The sequence below is a fragment of the Lathyrus oleraceus genome, chromosome 3 (genome assembly GCF_024323335.1).
Source record: "Lathyrus oleraceus cultivar Zhongwan6 chromosome 3, CAAS_Psat_ZW6_1.0, whole genome shotgun sequence".
Lineage (NCBI taxonomy): Eukaryota > Viridiplantae > Streptophyta > Magnoliopsida > Fabales > Fabaceae > Lathyrus > Lathyrus oleraceus.
The window spans coordinates 46,525,371-46,545,196 of NC_066581.1; the positions used below are offsets into that span (position 1 = coordinate 46,525,371).

Here is a 19,826-nt window from a genome sequence, read left to right on the forward strand (position 1 = left end):
TGAAATAGAGAAAAAGAATAAATGTGATATTTTTTTTATAAAAAATAGAAATACATTGTATACTTCATTAAAAATATTAAAATATGAATTTAATTGAAATACACTGTCATAGTAAAATAATTTTACACTGTCACTTAATCATAGCCGTTGGATGTTGAAATTTGACTTTTATTTTAAAAATATAAAAAGTAATACAAATGGGTGATGATAATGAATCGATTCTGTAAAATATTTTACACTGACTGTGTATAGTAATTAATCTTTTAAAATATTATAATTTAAATCCTATTTATGATGCTGAAAGTATATGAATAATCAATATGTCATTCTTTATGATTTTAATCTAAATTTTTTATTTTTAAATACATTAAATAATAATGTATCTAATTCATATATAATTCAGATATATTTATTATTAATAAATAATCTTTTTTTTAAAAAAGATTAGAGGGAGTATTAATAAATTTTTATAATTTCTAAATATTTTGTATCTGTTTATATCGTATTTATTTATTACTACCATATAGTATAAAAAAATTAAAAGATATTTATTTTAAAATTTATTACTACCATTATTTGTTTTTGCTGTTTAGTTTTGTTTTACACATGTATGATTGTACGGTCTCGCTTAGCTTCTCGTGAGACGAGTTTTACGTTCCATTATTGACTAAATACACTCACCCGAGACAAATGCCTCATTACCAAACACATAACTAAACCCTTAAAACAAACAAAACGACAAATTTTACGTGGTCCCCACAACGAATACTTACAAGCGCGTGTTCTCACATCCTCGTAAACATCAAAACCCCAATTTCACGCGAGAAATTCCAAATCAACGAGAAAACACTAGCATAAATAGTGTTGATAAATTAAATAAATTAAATTAAAATAATATTATATTAAAAAACAAAATAACATAGTATTAATTTTTAATTGATCCAATAATGATTGATTTTAAATTTGATAAAAAAATCATGATTCGATCCTCCACTACTGTGATAAAATTAAAATTAATCGATCTAATGGACCAGATTTGATATTTACTCTCAAAATAAATAAATAAAGAAAGCGATGGTAGAGAAAAGAAAGTGTTTCGAGTGGACGTGTGTTGGAATATTCACTAGATTTTAATTACTAGTTTCGAATCCGCAAAACTCTCTAAACTTATCATATCAAATACGATAAGTTATAATGAGAATCAAACTAGCTTATCAGATAAGTTATTGTACTTATCACTGATAGGTCAGTAGAAAATGAAAGACCCTTCTGTGTACATTATAAATGCATCGAAGATAGCGAAACGGAGTCTCTTTTATTTCTCTCTCCTCTTTCTTATCCGCAGTCTTTCAAACCCTAGAATTTCTCCGCTTGTAATAATTCTCTTGGATTTTCACGTTTTCGACGCTGTAAGTTTAGATTTCGAGTTTGAGTTGCTTAGTTCGTCTTTAATTTCTGTTTTGTTGCTGGAATTGAATTTTTATACTGTTTTTTTTTTGGTGTTTGAAATTGAAGATCGGTGTTTATAGATTTGTGTGGCTCGGATTTGAGTGCCGGGGATGACTTCTTTGAGCAGAGAGTTGGTGTTTCTGATACTCCAGTTTCTGGAAGAGGAGAAATTCAAAGACTCTGTTCACAGGTGATTTTTCTTGTCTGTTGTTGTTGTTGTGCAAATTTTACTGTTTCGGTTTGAAAATTGTTTTTTTTTTGAGTTTATCATGATTTTTGTTATTATTTATTTAATTAATTATTATTATTATTATTGTTGTTGTTGTTGCTATATAGATGAACATTATTTTTTTGATATTGAAAGGTGTCATTGGTAATCAATTAATCTATCTGTGTAGTAGTTTTGGTATTTAGCTATGTTTTGGATTGTGAATTGTATTGGAATTGGGATTAATAACAAAGATATGAAAGGAATGATTTTTTTTCTTTCTTTCAATTTTTGTATTAATTTAAGGCTGATTTCTTTGTAAATGGAAAACTGAGTCATGAGGGGAATGGGTGCATGGTAGTGAATTTATCGTAATCTATTGATACGTTAATAGACAATTACTTTCTGCGCATCAAAATTGTATCTTGTTTATTAAACTTTGTATCAAGATCAGTGTTTTTAAATAGCGGCCATGGTGGATATACATGGCAGTTTTTGGGCTTGCTGCAATGGTAAATATTGGCCGATAATCCGCTATAACGGCGCCGCAAAGCTGCTGGGATGGTGGGATTTTGGCTTTCTACCATGGACAACACCGATCAAGATTGAATATTATTGCCAGATTGATAGGGTTGAACTTGCCCTACAAAATGTGGAAATAAACTTATTTTTTGAATATGAAAGCCGTACTTATCAAGTGCAGCTCTTGTAATTTTTGTAATGGTAACAAGGGCTGAGATTCACCATCCCTTCACTTATAAATTGGAATGTAGATGATAATAAAATTAACTGAAAACGCTCTCTTTCATTGGTGAATGTTTCCCATTTTGTACCTCATCATTACAACTTATTCTTTCTTTATAATGCTTGTTTACCGTGCAGGCTTGAGAAAGAATCCGGGTTTTACTTCAATATGAAATACTTTGAGGAAAAAGTGCAGGCCGGTGAATGGGATGAAGTTGAGAAGTATTTATCAGGGTTTACCAAAGTGGATGATAATAGATACTCCATGAAAATATTCTTTGAAATCAGGAAGCAGAAATATCTGGAAGCACTCGATAGGTATATATTATTACCTACAATTCTTAATCCTTTTCGGATTTTTCTACTTGTATCTGTGTTTATTAAAGTACTTAACATGTTGCTTTGTCTTTGATGTTTTGAAATTTTAGGCAAGACAAGGCAAAGGCTGTTGAGATATTAGTGGGTGATTTAAAAGTATTCGCCACCTTCAATGAAGAACTATACAAAGAAATAACCCAACTGTTAACTCTAACTAATTTCAGGTAATGTGTTGGATACATAGTCTGGTGCAATACAATACTGTTTGTATGTCATATCTTATCTTGTCTGTTACATTGGTGAGAAAAATGAAGTTAATCTAGTGTGACTCGAACATTAGTATTCTTGAAATATTCATTCGAGACTCATAAAATGATAACAGGGTGGAGATTGTGAAGTACTAAGTTTATCTAGTTGTGTTATATGCCTTTTATGACCAGTAGACTTACCAGATTCATTAAGCTGCAAGACTGATAAGTTTTTCCTTTTCATTTCATATATCAGGGAGAATGAGCAGCTGTCCAAGTATGGTGACACCAAAACTGCTCGAGGGATTATGCTGTTAGAGCTAAAAAAGCTCATAGAGGCAAATCCTCTGTTCCGTGATAAGCTTATCTTTCCAGCATTGAAGTCGTCAAGATTGCGGACATTAATCAATCAAAGGTATAGATGCTACAATAGTTGATAAATGTTCAGGTTAAAGTTTTCAACCTAGTCTCACCCTGCCCACACAGTTCATTAGTATTTTCTGTGTTTTCTAACTAACTGCTTCATACTTAATTGGGGTCTCTTTGCATGGAAAATGGTAAGAAGTTTTAGTGGCTTTTGCCTTCCTGATAAATACAAATACTATATCTCTTTGACTTTTGCATGAGATTTTAACTCCTTACATAAAATTGATTGTTGATTAGATTACTTGATTAATGATAAGAATTTAGAAGTTTGACCTCATTTTTCATTAATTTTTAATTGTTGGATTTTGTGTGTTATGCCTTGCCTTCTCTATTATTAATCCTTCTCCACCTTTCGTTAATTCAGTTTGAACTGGCAGCACCAGCTTTGCAAAAACCCAAGGCCAAACCCAGATATAAAAACTTTATTTATCGATCACTCATGTTCACCTTCCAATGGTCCTCTGGCACCAACACCTGTCAATCTTCCAGTTTCTGCTGTTGCAAAGCCTGCTGCTTATACTTCTCTTGGAGTGGGAGCTCATGGTGTATGATACCCTGCATTTCAAAAATTGGTTCCTTTCACTTATATATTTAATTTTTCATGCTGATTAATGAATATTTTGTTTTCATTTCTTTCTTTAGCCCTTTCCACCTGCCGCAGCAACTACTAATGCTAATGCTTTGGCTGGTTGGATGGCCAATGCCTCAGTTTCGTCATCTGTCCAAGCAGCTGTTGTCACCGCATCAACCATACCTGTCCCACAGAATCAAGGTTAAAAATTTGGTTCTCTTTTTTCCCTTTTATCTTAAAAAAAATGTGATTACCTTAATTTTGCCAATAACACTCGCATCATAAGTCCCATTAAACTTTATTCTACACATCCTAGTTTTGTCACTTGTTTAACTTCATTTAAACAAAATTATGGTAACTGTGTCCTAGCAGTTCAAATTGCATTTATAAAACAAGTGAGCGGGATAGCATGTTCTGAAGTTTTGCTTAGTATTTTAGATATTCAATAACCTCGGTGTTAGAGGGTGTCGTGATTTGTGCTCCTGTCATTTGGTTAACAGTGTCTATCTTGAAGCGTCCAAGAACACCTTCAACCACTCCTGGCATGGTTGAGTATCAGAATACTGATCATGAACTGTTAATGAAAAGACTCCGGCCTACTCCTTCTGTGGAGGAGGTAATATCAGTAATCTTCTGTTTAAGATATGATTAGATTGGATTTCTCCACGCACATAAATTGTACGACTCATCAATGTTCATTTCTGTTATCTTAGGTTTCTTATCCTTCGGCTCGACAAGCCTCTTGGTCGTTGGATGATCTTCCAAGAACAGTAGCTATGTCTTTGCATCAAGGATCCTCTGTGACAAGCATGGATTTTCATCCTTCTCACCAAACCTTACTCCTCGGTATTTCCTATAATTTTTTGTTCACGTATAATGTTTCACTACTATAATCCGGACAAGTATTATATGACTGCATTTTTGCATGAGCAGTTGGTTCTAACAATGGAGAAATTTCGCTTTGGGAAATTGGGTTGCGAGAAAGGCTGGTGTCAAAACCATTCAAGATATGGGACATATCAGCATGCTCATTACCATTTCAGGTTTGAATCTCATTTGTTAATGAGTTTCACACTGTTCAGTATTTTCTCTCTGTAGTACTATGGGGTCTTTGTTTCTTTGAGAATTGAAAACCATTGGAATCTTATAGTTGAGAATCTAATTTCACAGGCAGCTATGGTCAAAGAAACACCTATTTCTGTCAGGCGTGTCACATGGAGCCTTGATGGAAGTTTTGTGGGTATGTTATGTTTTAAAACATATTTTGAAGCTGTTTGATTCAATATCTAACTGGTTGCTTTGGTGTAGGTGTTGCATTTGCTAAACATTTGATTCACATATATGCTTTCAATGGATCAAATGAGCTTGCCCAGCGTATAGAGGTGAATTATTCTTATAAAGGTAGCTAAAGTTGTAATTGCAGTTTGATTTATATTTCTTTCTTGGTGTAGATTGATGCCCATATTGGTGGTGTGAATGATTTGGCATTTGCTCATCCAAATAAACAACTCTGTATTGTGACTTGTGGAGATGATAAGTTGATTAAGGTACACAAGATCTACAAATTGTCATTTTTTATTATGCAAATAAGTTGTCTATTTTTTCTGAAAAGGAAATTCTTATCAGGTGTGGGATTTAACGGGACGAAGGTTATTTAACTTTGAAGGGCATGAGGCTCCAGTATATTCTGTCTGTCCTCATCACAAGGAGAACATTCAGGTAGGAAGAGATATATACTTTTCTGTTCGTTTATTCTTTGGAAGGTATCATGCTGCTTTCCATAGATTATAGTAATTTGGTAGTTTTGTTATTACGTAACTTTAGCCATCTGCACTGAGATTCATGATTTAATTTATGAAGATATAAAAACATCTTTAATTCATTGTAGTCACTAGAAAGTTGCAGTTTGCAATTCCTCATAGTTTTGTGTCTATTGGATCAGTTGTTTTTCATCAATGACTTTGAAGTCAGCACTCCACAGTTTAAATATGCACTTCCGTACTACTAATCCTAATTGAGCAGGCAGGACCATAGAATTGTTTATAGGATCACTACTAAATCCCCTCGCCTCTTGTACATTGTCATTGACATTACGATTTCTGCTACGTCAACAAGCACTTCAAATAAGACACATTTTCCGGCATGTCCTACATGCAGTTTTGCTGTACATAATCTTCTAGCATCTTGGTTTTCTGGGCAGGGGTAGAATTTTGAAGCCAAGAGAATTCAGAAGCTTGGTTTTAAAATTTTTTTGTTAGTTTTTTATTTTGGAAAAAAAGTATCATATATAAATGCTCCCAATAATAAAGAAAGATGGAAACATGTTTTATTTCTTTCCTATCTTTCCAGCACCATCTTTTAACCCACACTTCCAATTTTTTCATTATTAATTTGATTCTAGGAATCTCAAGCGCTCTTTGTTTGCATGAGTTTTGTATGCATTTTGTCTATAATGGTATTATTCCATTAAAACTGCCCAATGTTACTAAAGTTTGTTATTGAAACTTCACAGTTCATATTTTCAACAGCCATTGATGGCAAAATAAAAGCTTGGCTATATGATAATATGGGTTCTAGGGTTGACTACGATGCCCCTGGTCACTGGTGTACTACAATGCTTTATAGTGCTGATGGAACAAGGTAAAAGATTTTAATGGGGATAATTATCAAATTGTCAGATTACTGTGATGTATTAAATGGAAAACTGTATCAACATGCTGTCTTTTTTTCTCACCCTATTTCTCTAGATTATTTTCTTGTGGGACAAGTAAAGATGGAGAGTCATTCCTTGTTGAATGGAATGAAAGTGAGGGAGCCATTAAGAGAACATACAATGGGTTCAGAAAGAAATCTACCGGTGTAGTCCAGTTTGACACAACCCAGAATCGCTTTTTGGCTGCTGGTGAAGACGGCCAAATAAAGTTTTGGGACATGGACAATGTTAATCTTCTAACAAGCATCGATGCAGAGGGGGGACTACAGGTGGGCTTGACTGTTTTAAGTATTCTGGAACATACCTTGCACTTCACGAAACATCCCTCACATGATTGTGTGAATTTATTCAGGGACTTCCACACTTGAGATTCAATAAAGAAGGAAATCTTCTTGCTGTCAGTACCGCAGATAATGGATTCAAAATTCTCGCTAATGCTGGTGGTCTTAGATCCCTAAGAATAAATGAAACCCCAGCATTTGAAACTTTGAGGTCTCCCATTGAATCTACTGCAAACAAGGTTGTGCTATAGTTCTTTGCTTTTCTCTGGTTCTTGTTATTTGGATCAAAACATGAATTAACAAGTCTATTATGTTTGTTATTTAGGTATCTGGCTCTTCTGCTGTTAATGTTGGTCCTGTCAGCTGTAAAGTGGAGAGGAGCTCCCCTGCGAGGCCTTCTCAGATTCTTGTATGGAGCCCAATAATCCTTTCCTTCTCCTAAATTCCTCTCTTATTAGGAACCCAAGAATTCTAATTTTCAAGAATTGGTAAAACAAACTCAATTGAATTAAGATAACGATTGCAAACAATTGAAGAATTTTTTATTTGTGTAATGAGATTGAAAGAGAAGATACCAAAGGTCGAGAATGAAGTTGTGTGATAATCTCACTCAAGGCTATCCCAAAGGAGCACTCTCCTTTTACTAGAGCTTTTTCTAGTTGCAATTTAATTATTCAAAGCTATCTTTCCCCTCTACCAATTGAGGGCTTTTTAAAGACTTTCTAAGAATAGCCAACGTAACAACCCTTAACAAACTTATCATCCAACTAACTCTTAACTACTGTACATGTAATTATCCAATATTTTTTATCCTAACCATCTCTCCAACACAATCCTTTTTTCCCTTGATACCACCGGCCACTCAATAGCTCTCCTCTGGACCCTCCTTCTTTCTAGAATATACTATATAATTTCCATTTTACTGGCTTCTTTGGATAACATAGTTAACTTGTTTACAACAGATTGATGGTTTTTCTATTTTCAATACAGAATGGAGTTGATCCTACGGGTAGAAATGCGGAGAAACCCAGGACAGTGGAAGATGTAATAGATCGAACTAAATCATGGCAGCTCTCTGAAATTGTGGATCCTGTCCACTGTCGACTAGTTACCTTGCCTGACAGCCTAGATACTTCCAGCAAGGTTTGTTGACTGTTGATTATGTGACAATGAGCAAGCTATTTCTCTATTACAAAATGTGTTCTGTGAACTTCTGTAACACTGGAGCATGTATAGGTCGTTCGACTTTTATATACAAATTCTGGAGCTGGTATTTTGGCCCTTGGTTCAAACGGTGTTCAGAAGCTGTGGAAGTGGTCGCGGAATGAACAAAATCTTAGTGGGAAGGTAAAGTAATTATTTACCTGCATCTCTCTCTAGTCCTTAATCTATAAAGCTTTTTTATTAATGTTTCCCCCTTTCAATAGTTAACTAAATTCTGAAGTGTATATTTTAGGCGTCTGCCAGTGCTGTTCCGCAGCATTGGCAACCCAACAGTGGTCTTCTTATGACCAATGATGTCTCGGGTGTCAACCTTGAAGAAGCTGTTCCTTGCATTGCACTCTCAAAAAATGATTCATATGTTATGTCTGCATGTGGGGGAAAGGTTTCTTTATTTAACATGATGACATTCAAGGTATGTGCGCTGGACAGCTGGATATTCATAATTCGTCTAGTTGCTAAGTTTACCTGTAATTTATAGTTTACTTTCTTATAGGTAATGACAACATTCATGTCTCCACCTCCTGCTTCTACGTATCTGGCTTTCCACCCTATGGATAATAATATTATAGCCATTGGGATGGAGGATTCAACTATTAACATTTATAATGTTAGAGTGGATGAGGTGATTACTACCTTCAATTGCTTCCATCATTTTAAGAGTTAAATTATTATTATTTCATAATCTCATGTCTTTTCTTGGGATATCTTCTAGGTGAAATCAAGATTGAAGGGTCACCAAAAGCGGATTTCTGGTTTAGCTTTCTCAACCAATCTTGGCATCTTGGTTTCATCTGGTGCTGATGCTCACGTATGTCTTTTAACTGTTCTTTCATGTTAGATTCAGAATGACATGAGAAACCTCTTATTCATATTATTAACTGCCCAACAATAATAATTTATTTTGGAGATCTCTTTGTTAGTTATCTGTCAACAGTTTTGCTTCCTGTGGTATAAAAGATAATAAAACAGCCTTATATTTTCTGAACTAGTATATACTTCATATAATATTTTATTGTTGTGTTTCTAAGCATACAGTGTGCATTTTGAAAACCATTAACTCAACTGAAATAATTTCTGGACAGCTCTGCGTGTGGAGTATTGATACATGGGAGAAAAGAAAATCCGTTCCTATACAACTACCTGTGGGGAAGGCTCCTGTTGGTGAAACTCGAGTGCAGTTCCATTCAGATCAACTCCGATTATTGGTATCCCACGAGACCCAGTTGGCAATATATGATGCCTCTAAGATGGAACGCATTAGACAGGTAAAATTATACTTTTAGTTAGTATTACTGAGGTGACTGCTGGGCTGTTGATGAAATTAAAACTGATATATCTTTGTGCATTAATTGTTGCAGTGGGTTCCACAAGATGTTCTCCCTGCTCCTATATCATATGCAACCTATTCTTGCAACAGTCAGTTAATTTACGCTACATTTTGTGATGGCAATACTGGGGTTTTTGATGCTGACAGCTTGAAACTAAGATGTCGCATTGCACCATCAACATACTTCACACCTGCAACTTTGAACGGGTAAGTTTCAGTGTAACGGACTGGACCCAGCTTTTAGTTTTTATCATATTGAACGTTGAACATTTAATCAAGGATGTGTTGTGAAATCTTAGTTTCAATTGTGTTCACGATTGTTCAATATTTGTTTTGGAACTTGACTCGTTAGCGGTGTTGTAAAATATGATATTGCAGAGGCCAAGCTGTGTATCCTTTTGTTGTGGCAGCTCATCCACTAGAGCCCAACCAATTTGCTCTTGGACTGACTGATGGGTCAGTGAAAGTGGTAGAGCCGAATGAATCAGAGGGAAAGTGGGGATCTAGTCCCCCTATGGACAATGGAATGATGAACGGTAGGACAGCATCATCTACAACAAGCAACCATACGCCCGATCAGGGCACACAACGATAAGAACATTCATTGTATCATAATAGCATATTCTTTCCATCTGTAAGTTTAGCAGCTTAGATATTTAGATTTTGAGTATCCCTTCTCATTTGCCCCTCACCAATGTCTGGTAAAGGTCAGCTTGGACATAAAAAAAAAGGTTAAAGTTTTAGCTGTAAGCTCTTGTACATGGTCACAGCTCTAGCACATTGGTTGTACTTTACTGTAGTGCAGTGTTTTTTTTTGTTTCTTGATAACAATGTGAATTTGTGCATTCTCAAATTTGTTTATATGAAATTTTGATCAAATAGAAATTATATATTGCAACTTAGGAAATGTTGGAAAGAATCCCCTCCCCTTCCTACTGAGTATTGCTATATAGCCCGAAATGAGACTCAATAACATGCACAGTTAGAAACTAGTTAATATAATAATGATAGCCAGACGGTTGGAGGTGAGATATAGTAGGGGTTGGATCTGGAAGGTTCATTTGTAATGCACACCATTGAATGATGTTTACCGCATGCGGCGGCAATATGTGAGTGGTTAAGAAACACATGACCCTTCTTTATTTTGTGAGTTTCTTACGAGTCTAGGGAAGGACTTGAGGTTGAAGATTAAAATGAGTTGTGAAGAACAATGTGTTTTCTTCCGGGGGAGTTTTCAATCCATCCCCAAAAATGTGGGGATTTTACCGAAAAGATTCTTCTATAGTGTATTTTGGTAGATTATATACATGAAAAATGAATTGAGAGTCTCTCTTTTTTTAACGGGAAGATAGTGTTGGAAATTTATAATTGGAGAATTTTTATTAATCTTATTCATGTTATCAACCACACAATAACAATGAAAAGAAATGAATGATTGAGAAAGAAAGAAAAGAATGTTGAAGAAGAATATTTTCTGTAGAGTTTTTCCTCTGTCCATAACCAGTGAAAAATTCTTTATTCATTTTACATTTGTAAAATTATGTGAATACAATGTTATGAGTTCTTTCTTCTCTTCATCTTTTTACAAGAATAAGGGTTACTCCATTTATCTATAGATTTATGTTAATTTGCTTCCTAAGCCAAAGTCCAAAATATAAAAGCACAAAATAGTTGACACTAGGCCTAAGTTGAAATCCTGTGTGAAGCAACATGCTTCGACACTTTGATATACTAATACAATTCGACACACTAGGTGATTCGACACTTCCTTCTTCTATTGAGCAATCTGCTTCAGCACAAGGAATTACAATTTAACATACCACCTAATTCATTGTGTCTAAGCTATCTACATTCATTATCACTCTTAGTCTTATGAACACTTTGACCTGCACTCCCTTCGTCATGATGTCTACAATCTGATTCTCAGTTCTGCAGTGTTTCATGTTCATCTTCTCATATGCTACCTGCTCTCGAATATAATTGAACCTCATTTCGATGTGCTTGCTTTGACTATGTGCTATCGGATTCATCGTCAAATTGATAGTTGACATGCTGTCGATCTTCATGGTAATTGCTCCACGACTCTTCGCTGTTATCTCTTCGATCAGATTCACCATCCACGTTGTTAGACATGCACAAAGGGAAGCAATTATGTATTCTGCTTCGCACGACGATAATGCCACTACTGGCTCCTTTCTCAAACTCCAAGCAATTGGTGCACCACTTAGGATAAACACAAAGCCAATTGTGGATTTTTGATCCTTAGCATCACTACACCAACTTGAGTCGATGTATCCCACTAGTTTGCATTCTTTTCCTTCATCAGCTGCAGGAAACAAAATGCCATCGTCGAGAGTTTCTTTCAGGTACCTTAGTATCCTTCGCTGCTATATGTGATACATTTGGCTTATGCATGGATCTATTCACCATACCTACACCGTATGCTAAGTCAGACCTTGTGTGACAAAGCTATCAAAGTGATCCAATAAGTCTTCTATATCAGGTTGATTTAACATCATCTTCATCTGAATCTTTCGACAATTGTAATCTGGGCTCAGTTGGAGTCGAAGTTGGATTACAATCTTGCATCTCAAATCTCTTGAGTATTTCGCCTGTATACATTCTTTGATGTATCATCAAACCTCTACCACTCTTGTAGAATTCGATGCTAAAGAAATATAAAATGTCACCCAAATCTGATATTTCAAATTCCTTGTTGAGATCACCTTTGAAGTCTTCGATCTCCTTCTTGCAGCTACCTGTTATCAACAAGTCATCGACATAGAGACATAGTATAAATAATTCACTCTTGCTTCTTATTACATAAACTCCATATTTAGTTGTGCACTTCACAAATTATTTCTCCTTTAGAAAGTCATCTATCTTCTTGTTCCAAGCTCTTGAAGCTTGCTTAAGTCCGTGCAGGGCTTTATGCACCCTGCACACTTTTCTTTCTTCGTCTTGTTTTACAAACCTAGCTGGTTGTGCAACATAAACTTCTTCTTCTAAAGGGCCATTCAGGAATTCACATTTCACATCCACCAGACACATTTGCCAGTTGTTCATATTTGCTAGACCAACAACCAACCTGATTGTTTCGATCCTAGCAACAGGTTTAAAAAATTCGTCGAAGTCGATTCCTTCTTTCTGAAGAAATCCTTTCGCCACAAGTGTCACCTTGTGTCGAGTCACTTCTCCTTTGGGATTCAACTTCATCTTGTATACCCACTTCACATAGATTGCCTTCTTGTCTTGGGGAAATTTGACAAGTGACCAAGTGTTGTTGACTTCGATTGACTTCAGTTCTTCGTTCATTGCTTTCACCCACTTCGAATCTTTCAATGCCTCAGCTGCATTGATTGGTTTGACATCTGCGCATAAAGAACAGTGTACCGACTCACCTTCTTCATTGACCACATCATATGATGTAATCACACATTCTTGCAACCTTGCAGGCATGTGTCTTGTTTTTTGAGGTATGCTTGGGCCTATTTCACCTCTAGTTTCTTGTCAAACTTCTCTTTCGACTTTACTAGCTGGTTCATCACATAAGATTCTCACTGAATCCTTCTTAACATTCTAAGTCCAATCCCATTCCTTAAGCTCATCTATGATCACGTCCCTGCTGATCACCACTTGCGTGTTCACTGGGTCGAATAACTTGTATCCTCCAGTCGAATGATTTCCTATCAGGATCATCTGACTCGACTTATCATTAAGTTTTCTTCTCAACTGATCTGGAACATGTCCAAACACCTTAAGATGACTCAAGCTAGGCTTGACACCAAACCAAAATTCTTCTAGCGTGATTCCTTCTAGCTTCTTCGTCGGACATCTGTTCAGGATATATATTGCAGTTGACACAACTTCTCCCCGTAATTCTTTGGGTAGATGCTTGTCTTTCAACATACTTCTCACCATATTCATGATGGTTCTATTCTTCCTTTCTGCGATTCCATTCTATCGTGGAGTGTAGGGTGACACCGTCTCATGCACAATCTCTTCTTTCACATATAATGTGTCGAAGTCTTTCGACACATATTCTCCATCACCATCAGTCCTCAGAATCTCGATTTTTGACCGCTTTGTCTTTCGACCGTAAATTTAAACTCGACAAATACCTCGATCACTTCACCTTTCTTCTTGATCAAGTAAGCCCATAATTTTCGATTGAAATCATTTATGAACGTAACAAAGTATTTGTTACCTCCAATCGAATCCACATGGATAGGATGACATACATCAAAGTATATGACTTCAAGAATTGCCTTCGAGCTACGTCTTGTATCCTTACTTAAGTTGTTCTTGTGCTGCTTCGCCTGCACACATTCTTCACACTTCGTTTGGAATGTCGATTTCTGGTAATCCTGAAACCATATTTCTTCTCTTCAAATCTCTGATGTCTTTGAAATTGAGATGACCAAGTCTATAATGTCATATTTATTCATCTCTGCTGGCTGTTGTTGCAAGGCACTTATGCTCCATCACATTAAACTCAATCTTGAAGATTCTATTCCGAGACATTGGAGCCTTCAAGATCAACCTTTCATTTGAGTTGAGAACTCTCATCATCTTGTCTTCGATCGACACCTTGTAATTCTTTTTGACTAACTGTCCTATGCTGAGAAAATTGCTCTTCATGCCTGGTATGTACAACACATTTGAAATTACTGTCCTCTTTCCATCTTTCCTCATAATCAGAACATCACCAACACCTTTAGCTACTAGAGTATTGTCATTTACAAATTTCACCATGTTCTTCATTGAGGGCTTTATGTTGACAAATCAATCTTTCCTTCCAGACATGTGTGATGAGCATCTTGAGTCCAAGTACCACTGGTCCTTGAATCTCCCTTCATCTCTCGTTGTAACCATCAAAAACATCTATTCTTCTTCATGTTTCGTCAGCTTTGCATAAGTTTCTTGATTCTTCTACTTTTTTGGACAATCACTAGAATATTGACCATGCTTCCAACAATTGTAATACTGAATGTGACTCTTGTCTGGCTTTCGACCACCACCTCTTCCTCTACTTGCAACACCACCTCTTTGGTTGTCTTGGTTCCAGAGTTTTCTCTGATTCGACCAGTTTCCTTCTTGATGATTTTGACTAATCGAATTGTTGTAGCCTCATCTGCCTTTGTTGCCATTCCAACTTCCTTTGCATTTCCTTTCTTTTGTTGATTGCGCCTGCAAAACCATATCACTCTTCGACTTTCCTGCAGCTCTTTCAGTCATTCTTTGTTCATGAGATTCGAGCGTCCCTTGAAGCTCTTCCTTTGTTAGTTTTGACAATCTTTCGACTCTTCTATGGCTACTACCACATAATCTAACTTTGGAGCCAACAACCTCAAGATCTTTCCAACACCAAATCTTGATATCAACACTTCTTCACAAATGCGTGGATAGACACGAAACAAACCTATTGATGACTGAAGTCCATGAAGGTTCCTTTGGTACTCATTCCAATGGACATGCTATGGCAAAGAAGATGTTGAGAGCATGTTACTATTGGCTGACAATGGAATCTGACTGTTGCAAATTTGTGAAGAAATGTCACAAGTGTCAAATTTATGCAGACACGATTCATGTTCCTCCGACACTGTTGAATGTCATTTCCTCTCCATGGCCCTTCTCCATGTGGGGAATTGATATGATTGGCATGATTGATCCCAAAGCTTCGAACGAACATCGTTTCATTCTGGTAGCTATTGATTACTTCACAAAGTGGGTTGAAGCGACATCATATGCAAATGTGACCAAGAAAGTTGTTGTAAGGTTTATCAAGATCAGATTATATGCCGTTATGGTGTGCCGAGTAAGACCATTACTGATAATGAATCTAACTTGAATAACAATATGATGGAAGCTCTTTGCAAAGACTTCAAGATTGCACATCATAATTCTTCTCCCTATAGACCTATGATGAATAAGGCTGTGGAAGCTGCAAATAAGAACATCAAGAAGATCATTCAGAAGATGGTTGTAACATATAAAGATTGGCAGAAGATGCTCCCATTCGCTTTGCATGGGTATCGTACATCCGTCTGCACTTCAACATGGGCAACCCCTTTCTCTCTCATTTATGGCATGGAAGTTGTGCTCCCAGTAGAGGTTGAGATCCCATCATTGCGTGTCTTAATGGAAGCCAAGTTGACAGAAGCTGAATGGTGCCAGACCAGATATGATCAGTTGAATTTGATTGAAGAAAAGAGGTTGACTGCCATGTGTCATGGTCAGTTATTTCAACAAAGAATGAAGAAGGCTTTTGATAAGAAGGCCAAACCTCGAGTGTTCAGAGAAGGTGACCTTGTGCTTAAGAAGATTCTATCTTTCAAACCTGATGCTAGGGGAAAATGGACTCCTAATTATGAAGGCCCATATGTTGTTGTTAAGAATGTGTGGTTTGGCCTAACTCAACCCTACAAAACCGGTTGGTAGAGTGAGGGCTGTCCCCACTTATAAACTCATGTTCAGGCCATATATTGTCCTATGTGGGACTCTTAACACCCCCCTCATGCCCAGGACTGGACATCTGGAGCGTGGAAATAAATGGTGGGTGGCCCGATAGTGGAAACCATAGTAGGTGGACCACCGATCTTAAACAAGACTCTAATACCATGTTAAGAATGTGTGATTTGGCCTAACTCAACCCTACAAAACCGGTTGGTAGAGTGAGGGCTGTCCCCACTTATAAACTCATGTTCAGGTCATATATTGTCCGATGTGGGACTCTTAACAGTTGTTAAGAGAGCCTTTTTAGGCGGTGCTTTGATTCTTACAACTATGGATGGTGAAGAGTTCACTCGTCCTGTGAATGCCGATGCAGTCAAGAAATACTTCTCCTAAAAAAGAAAAGAACAACTCGCTAAGTTGAAAACCTGAAAGGGCGGCTTAGGAAAAAATGAGCGTTTCAGTGGATTGAAAACCCAAAAGGGCGATCTAGGCAAAAATTAGAGACATAAAATAGAAACCTATCCCAGTAGATTGAGTACCCCACCTTGGGGCAATCTAGGCAAACATTAGGGATTATGGCATGTAACTGCATTCGGTTGATCCTAGTCATGGAGACAATTTTGAGTAGGCCATCTGGTTCTGATACATTATTCTCAACCGAAGACAAGAGCACAATGTATATTGAAGTTGGTAGGGAGAATATTGATCATTGTATTTAATGTAGCCCTTTTCCATGTAAATTACCATTTTCAACTTTGTAAAGATCTATGGGGTCTTGTCATTTACAGTCTGCCATCCTATTAAATAAAGTTGAGCTTTTTACCCAATTGTTTATACTCTTATTTATTTATACTAAATAAAATTGAATTTTTATGATGATAATTTTGAAATAAATTAATGAATAAAAATTATTTTTCTTAAAAAATAATAAAAGCAACCACTTTAAGAATAATCGATTTCAGCAAGGAATATCAACAACAATCTGAGGATAGGTAAGTCTTGAAGTGCAAAGCCTTGTTGGTCTTCCCCATGCAGTTTAGTTTGGTAACTTTTCCCCAACAGTTCGTCATTCATCCCCAACTTGGTTGATGAGTTTCTCCCCGAGTAATTTATCATCCCCAGTAGAGTTGAGCTGATGATCGGCCACTATCCCACAATTGCGGTACTCCTTTTGATATCCTCCAGTTTGTGACTTCGAAGATCCGGGACCTTTATTTGGTTTCCAGTAGCATATTTGTGTTGCATAACTTCTAAAATTTATCGGATCCGGTTATCTTTTCCTTGGAATTGGTTTATTTCTCAATTTCCTAAAGAATTTTGATTGATTTTTGAGGAATGCAACGATCTTGGTCATATCATCCTACGTATTTTTGCTTAGATCCCATGCAGAGTTTTACCTCTTATATTCTCTGGTGGGGTTTATCACCAGTTATCAAAGATCTCTTATTCCTCGCAGAGTTGATAATTTAGATCCTCAACAGATCTTCTCTCTTTCTCCCCAGCCAGGTTGAGTTATTCAAAGCCAGCTAATTTATCCCCATCATTTTTCTCCAGTTGATTGTTTCCATCTTGTTGAGATTAGCCGAGTGTTGCAGCGATGATTCAAATATGTGATATTTGTATCCTTTGTGATTGTTTTGTCAGCATAATCATCAATCATATACATACATATTCATACATCAGATATTTCATTATGCATCTTTTATTGCATCATTCTGATCCCCTATTTTGGTGATGTTATTTACCCATACAGGTTTGGTGCGTCTGTCCTCCTTCAATTGTAGAGTGTTAACCCCCTTAGGCAGAAAGAGTTTAACCTTTCTCATTCCTCACTGAGTTATTTCCTCATGGATGATCATTTCTTCAGTTTCCTCCCTAGTTAATTATTTGGGCGGAATCACTCCCCTTGGGTTATATCCTCATTGAGTTGAGTCTTTGTTTGACCGTTTCTTTCTAGTTACTACCTAGATGGATATTTTGATCCCCTGAGAGTCTATTACCCAGTAATTGGTAATATTCTTCTCGATTTTTGAGTACTTTACTTTTTTCCCAATACCCGGTAAAGGTAATTTACTTCCTTTATTTTTCCTGGCGGATTCGTTTTCACGTTTCCCCCCCAGGCAGTCTATCCTTGATATGTTCATCCTAACCGGTGACAGATATTCTTCCTTCGTTGGTTTTCTACCCAGTAAAAAGGTAGTTGTAATCCCTACTTTTATTTCCCAGAGAGTTAATCCTTGATATGTTCATCTTAACCGATGACGGATTTTCTCCTCTTTGCGGTCTTCTATCCAGTAACAGGTAGTTGTAAAATCCCGCTTTCCCCTTCTGAGTCTATCCTTGATATGTTCATCCTAACCAATGACAAATATTCTCTTTGGTATTCTATCCAGTAACTGATAGATATAATTTCTATTTTTCTCCCCGGCAGTCTATCCTTGATATGTTCATCCTAACTGATGACAGATATTCTTCCTTCGAGTCTATCCTTGATATGTTCATCTTAACCGATGACAGATTTTCTCCTCTCTTTGGTCTTCTGCCCAGTAATCGGTAGTTGTAAATCCTATTTGATTATTTTCCCCAGCATATTATTCTTAACAAATAACAGGTAATGAATATACCTCTTTCTCCTCAACGAGTCATCCTTGATATGTTTACCCTAACCGATAACGGATGTCCCTCTGTCAGAGTATATTATCTTCCTACCCAGTAATCGGTAGTAGATAATCTCTGGTACTCCTGCGTTGAAGTTCATTCTTCCCCAGTTGAGTTTGAGTGCGTATTTCCCCCCATTGAAATCGCCAATCCTCTGTTTGGTTCGAGTATTTCAACCTTGTTATGATCTTCTCGTTTCCCCTGCAGATTTTCCCCTATCCCCAACCGAGTCCTTCCATTGATTTATTTTCATGGAAATTCCCCTTGTGTCTCCATCGGCTTTCAAGTCATAGCCTAGCTTACACATAAATATTTATTCCCCCCATAGTCTCTGTCTCCCCAGTGAGTTTTGCCTTATGGAATGCATTATGCTCCTGTGGACTTTCAGTATCTCCAGATTATTTTTCTTTGTGGCAATATTTCCCCACGAAGATTACTTTTAACATTCATACCATATGCATCATAAGGTCTCTTAGGGACCAAAATTTGTTTCTATATGTTATTATTTAAGTCCATTCTACTGAGTTGATACGAAGATTTTAACCTTCACATCCTCAGTTAGAATGTCCTTAAATAGGGGCAGCTGTAAGACTCCAATTTTGATCCTAAGATCCCTCATGTTGTCTCATCATATGCATTGGCTTTGGGATCACACCTTGGCATCCTCCTTACCCCTCATTCATTGGGTTTGCATTGGGAGAGGTCACCCAACACATTTGATTGTATCGTACTTTGTTTTTCCTTATTTACTAACCAAAATGCCAAAAATGTGTCTATGTATAACTTTGTTTCTTTTGTAGGTAGTGTAGGCATCCACCAATGCCTTATCAAGCTCACAATTACGGTTTGAGACCCTCAATGCAAGGAGATCAATCAAGAGACGGTTCACATTGATTCTAGACATAATATATGGATCCCCACTATCTTCATTTATCATTTTGATCAATAATTCATCAAGAGTTTGAAGCATGTTTGCCTTGGAAGCCCTAATTCATCTGGGTGTCTTGTGTGACTTCCTAAGCAAATTTCTTCATCATTTGATCAAATATTTAAATGGATACTTCATATTACATAATATTACACATATATGATCCTCCATGAGTCCCAAATATCAAGAGAATGTCAAGTTTGCAAGATGGTTCATGGTGGTTGACCAGAGAAAGTCAACTGGTCAAAACTGGGGTTCCCTAGACCCTATCTCCT

General features: G+C 36.6%; 1 protein-coding gene across 1 annotated transcript; it reads left to right on the forward strand.

Moving 5' to 3' along the window:
* Positions 1 to 1,259: 1,259 nt before the first annotated feature.
* Positions 1,260 to 10,394, forward strand: LOC127132431 (topless-related protein 3). The gene is made up of 26 exons (XM_051061380.1): positions 1,260 to 1,409; positions 1,516 to 1,639; positions 2,540 to 2,719; positions 2,830 to 2,943; positions 3,224 to 3,382; positions 3,758 to 3,938; positions 4,036 to 4,165; positions 4,465 to 4,580; positions 4,678 to 4,810; positions 4,898 to 5,007; positions 5,135 to 5,204; positions 5,273 to 5,346; positions 5,416 to 5,511; positions 5,591 to 5,683; positions 6,477 to 6,604; positions 6,712 to 6,946; positions 7,030 to 7,197; positions 7,284 to 7,367; positions 7,949 to 8,101; positions 8,195 to 8,305; positions 8,415 to 8,594; positions 8,676 to 8,804; positions 8,895 to 8,990; positions 9,265 to 9,447; positions 9,541 to 9,716; positions 9,888 to 10,394. The coding sequence occupies exons 2-26, from the start codon at positions 1,560 to 1,562 to the stop codon at positions 10,102 to 10,104; spliced, it is 3,396 nt and encodes a 1,131-aa protein (XP_050917337.1). The 5' UTR covers positions 1,260 to 1,409; positions 1,516 to 1,559; the 3' UTR covers positions 10,105 to 10,394.
* Positions 10,395 to 19,826: the final 9,432 nt, after the last annotated feature.

Excerpts from the sequence above, each read along its gene's own strand:
- LOC127132431 (XM_051061380.1), top strand. The coding sequence starts at position 1,560 with ATGACTTCTTTGAGCAGAGAGTTGGTGTTTCTGATACTCCAGTTTCTG. Across the intron at positions 5,347-5,415 it reads AGCTTGCCCAGCGTATAGAG|ATTGATGCCCATATTGGTGG; the intron begins GTGAATTATTCT and ends TTCTTGGTGTAG. Across the intron at positions 8,595-8,675 it reads TTAACATGATGACATTCAAG|GTAATGACAACATTCATGTC; the intron begins GTATGTGCGCTG and ends ACTTTCTTATAG.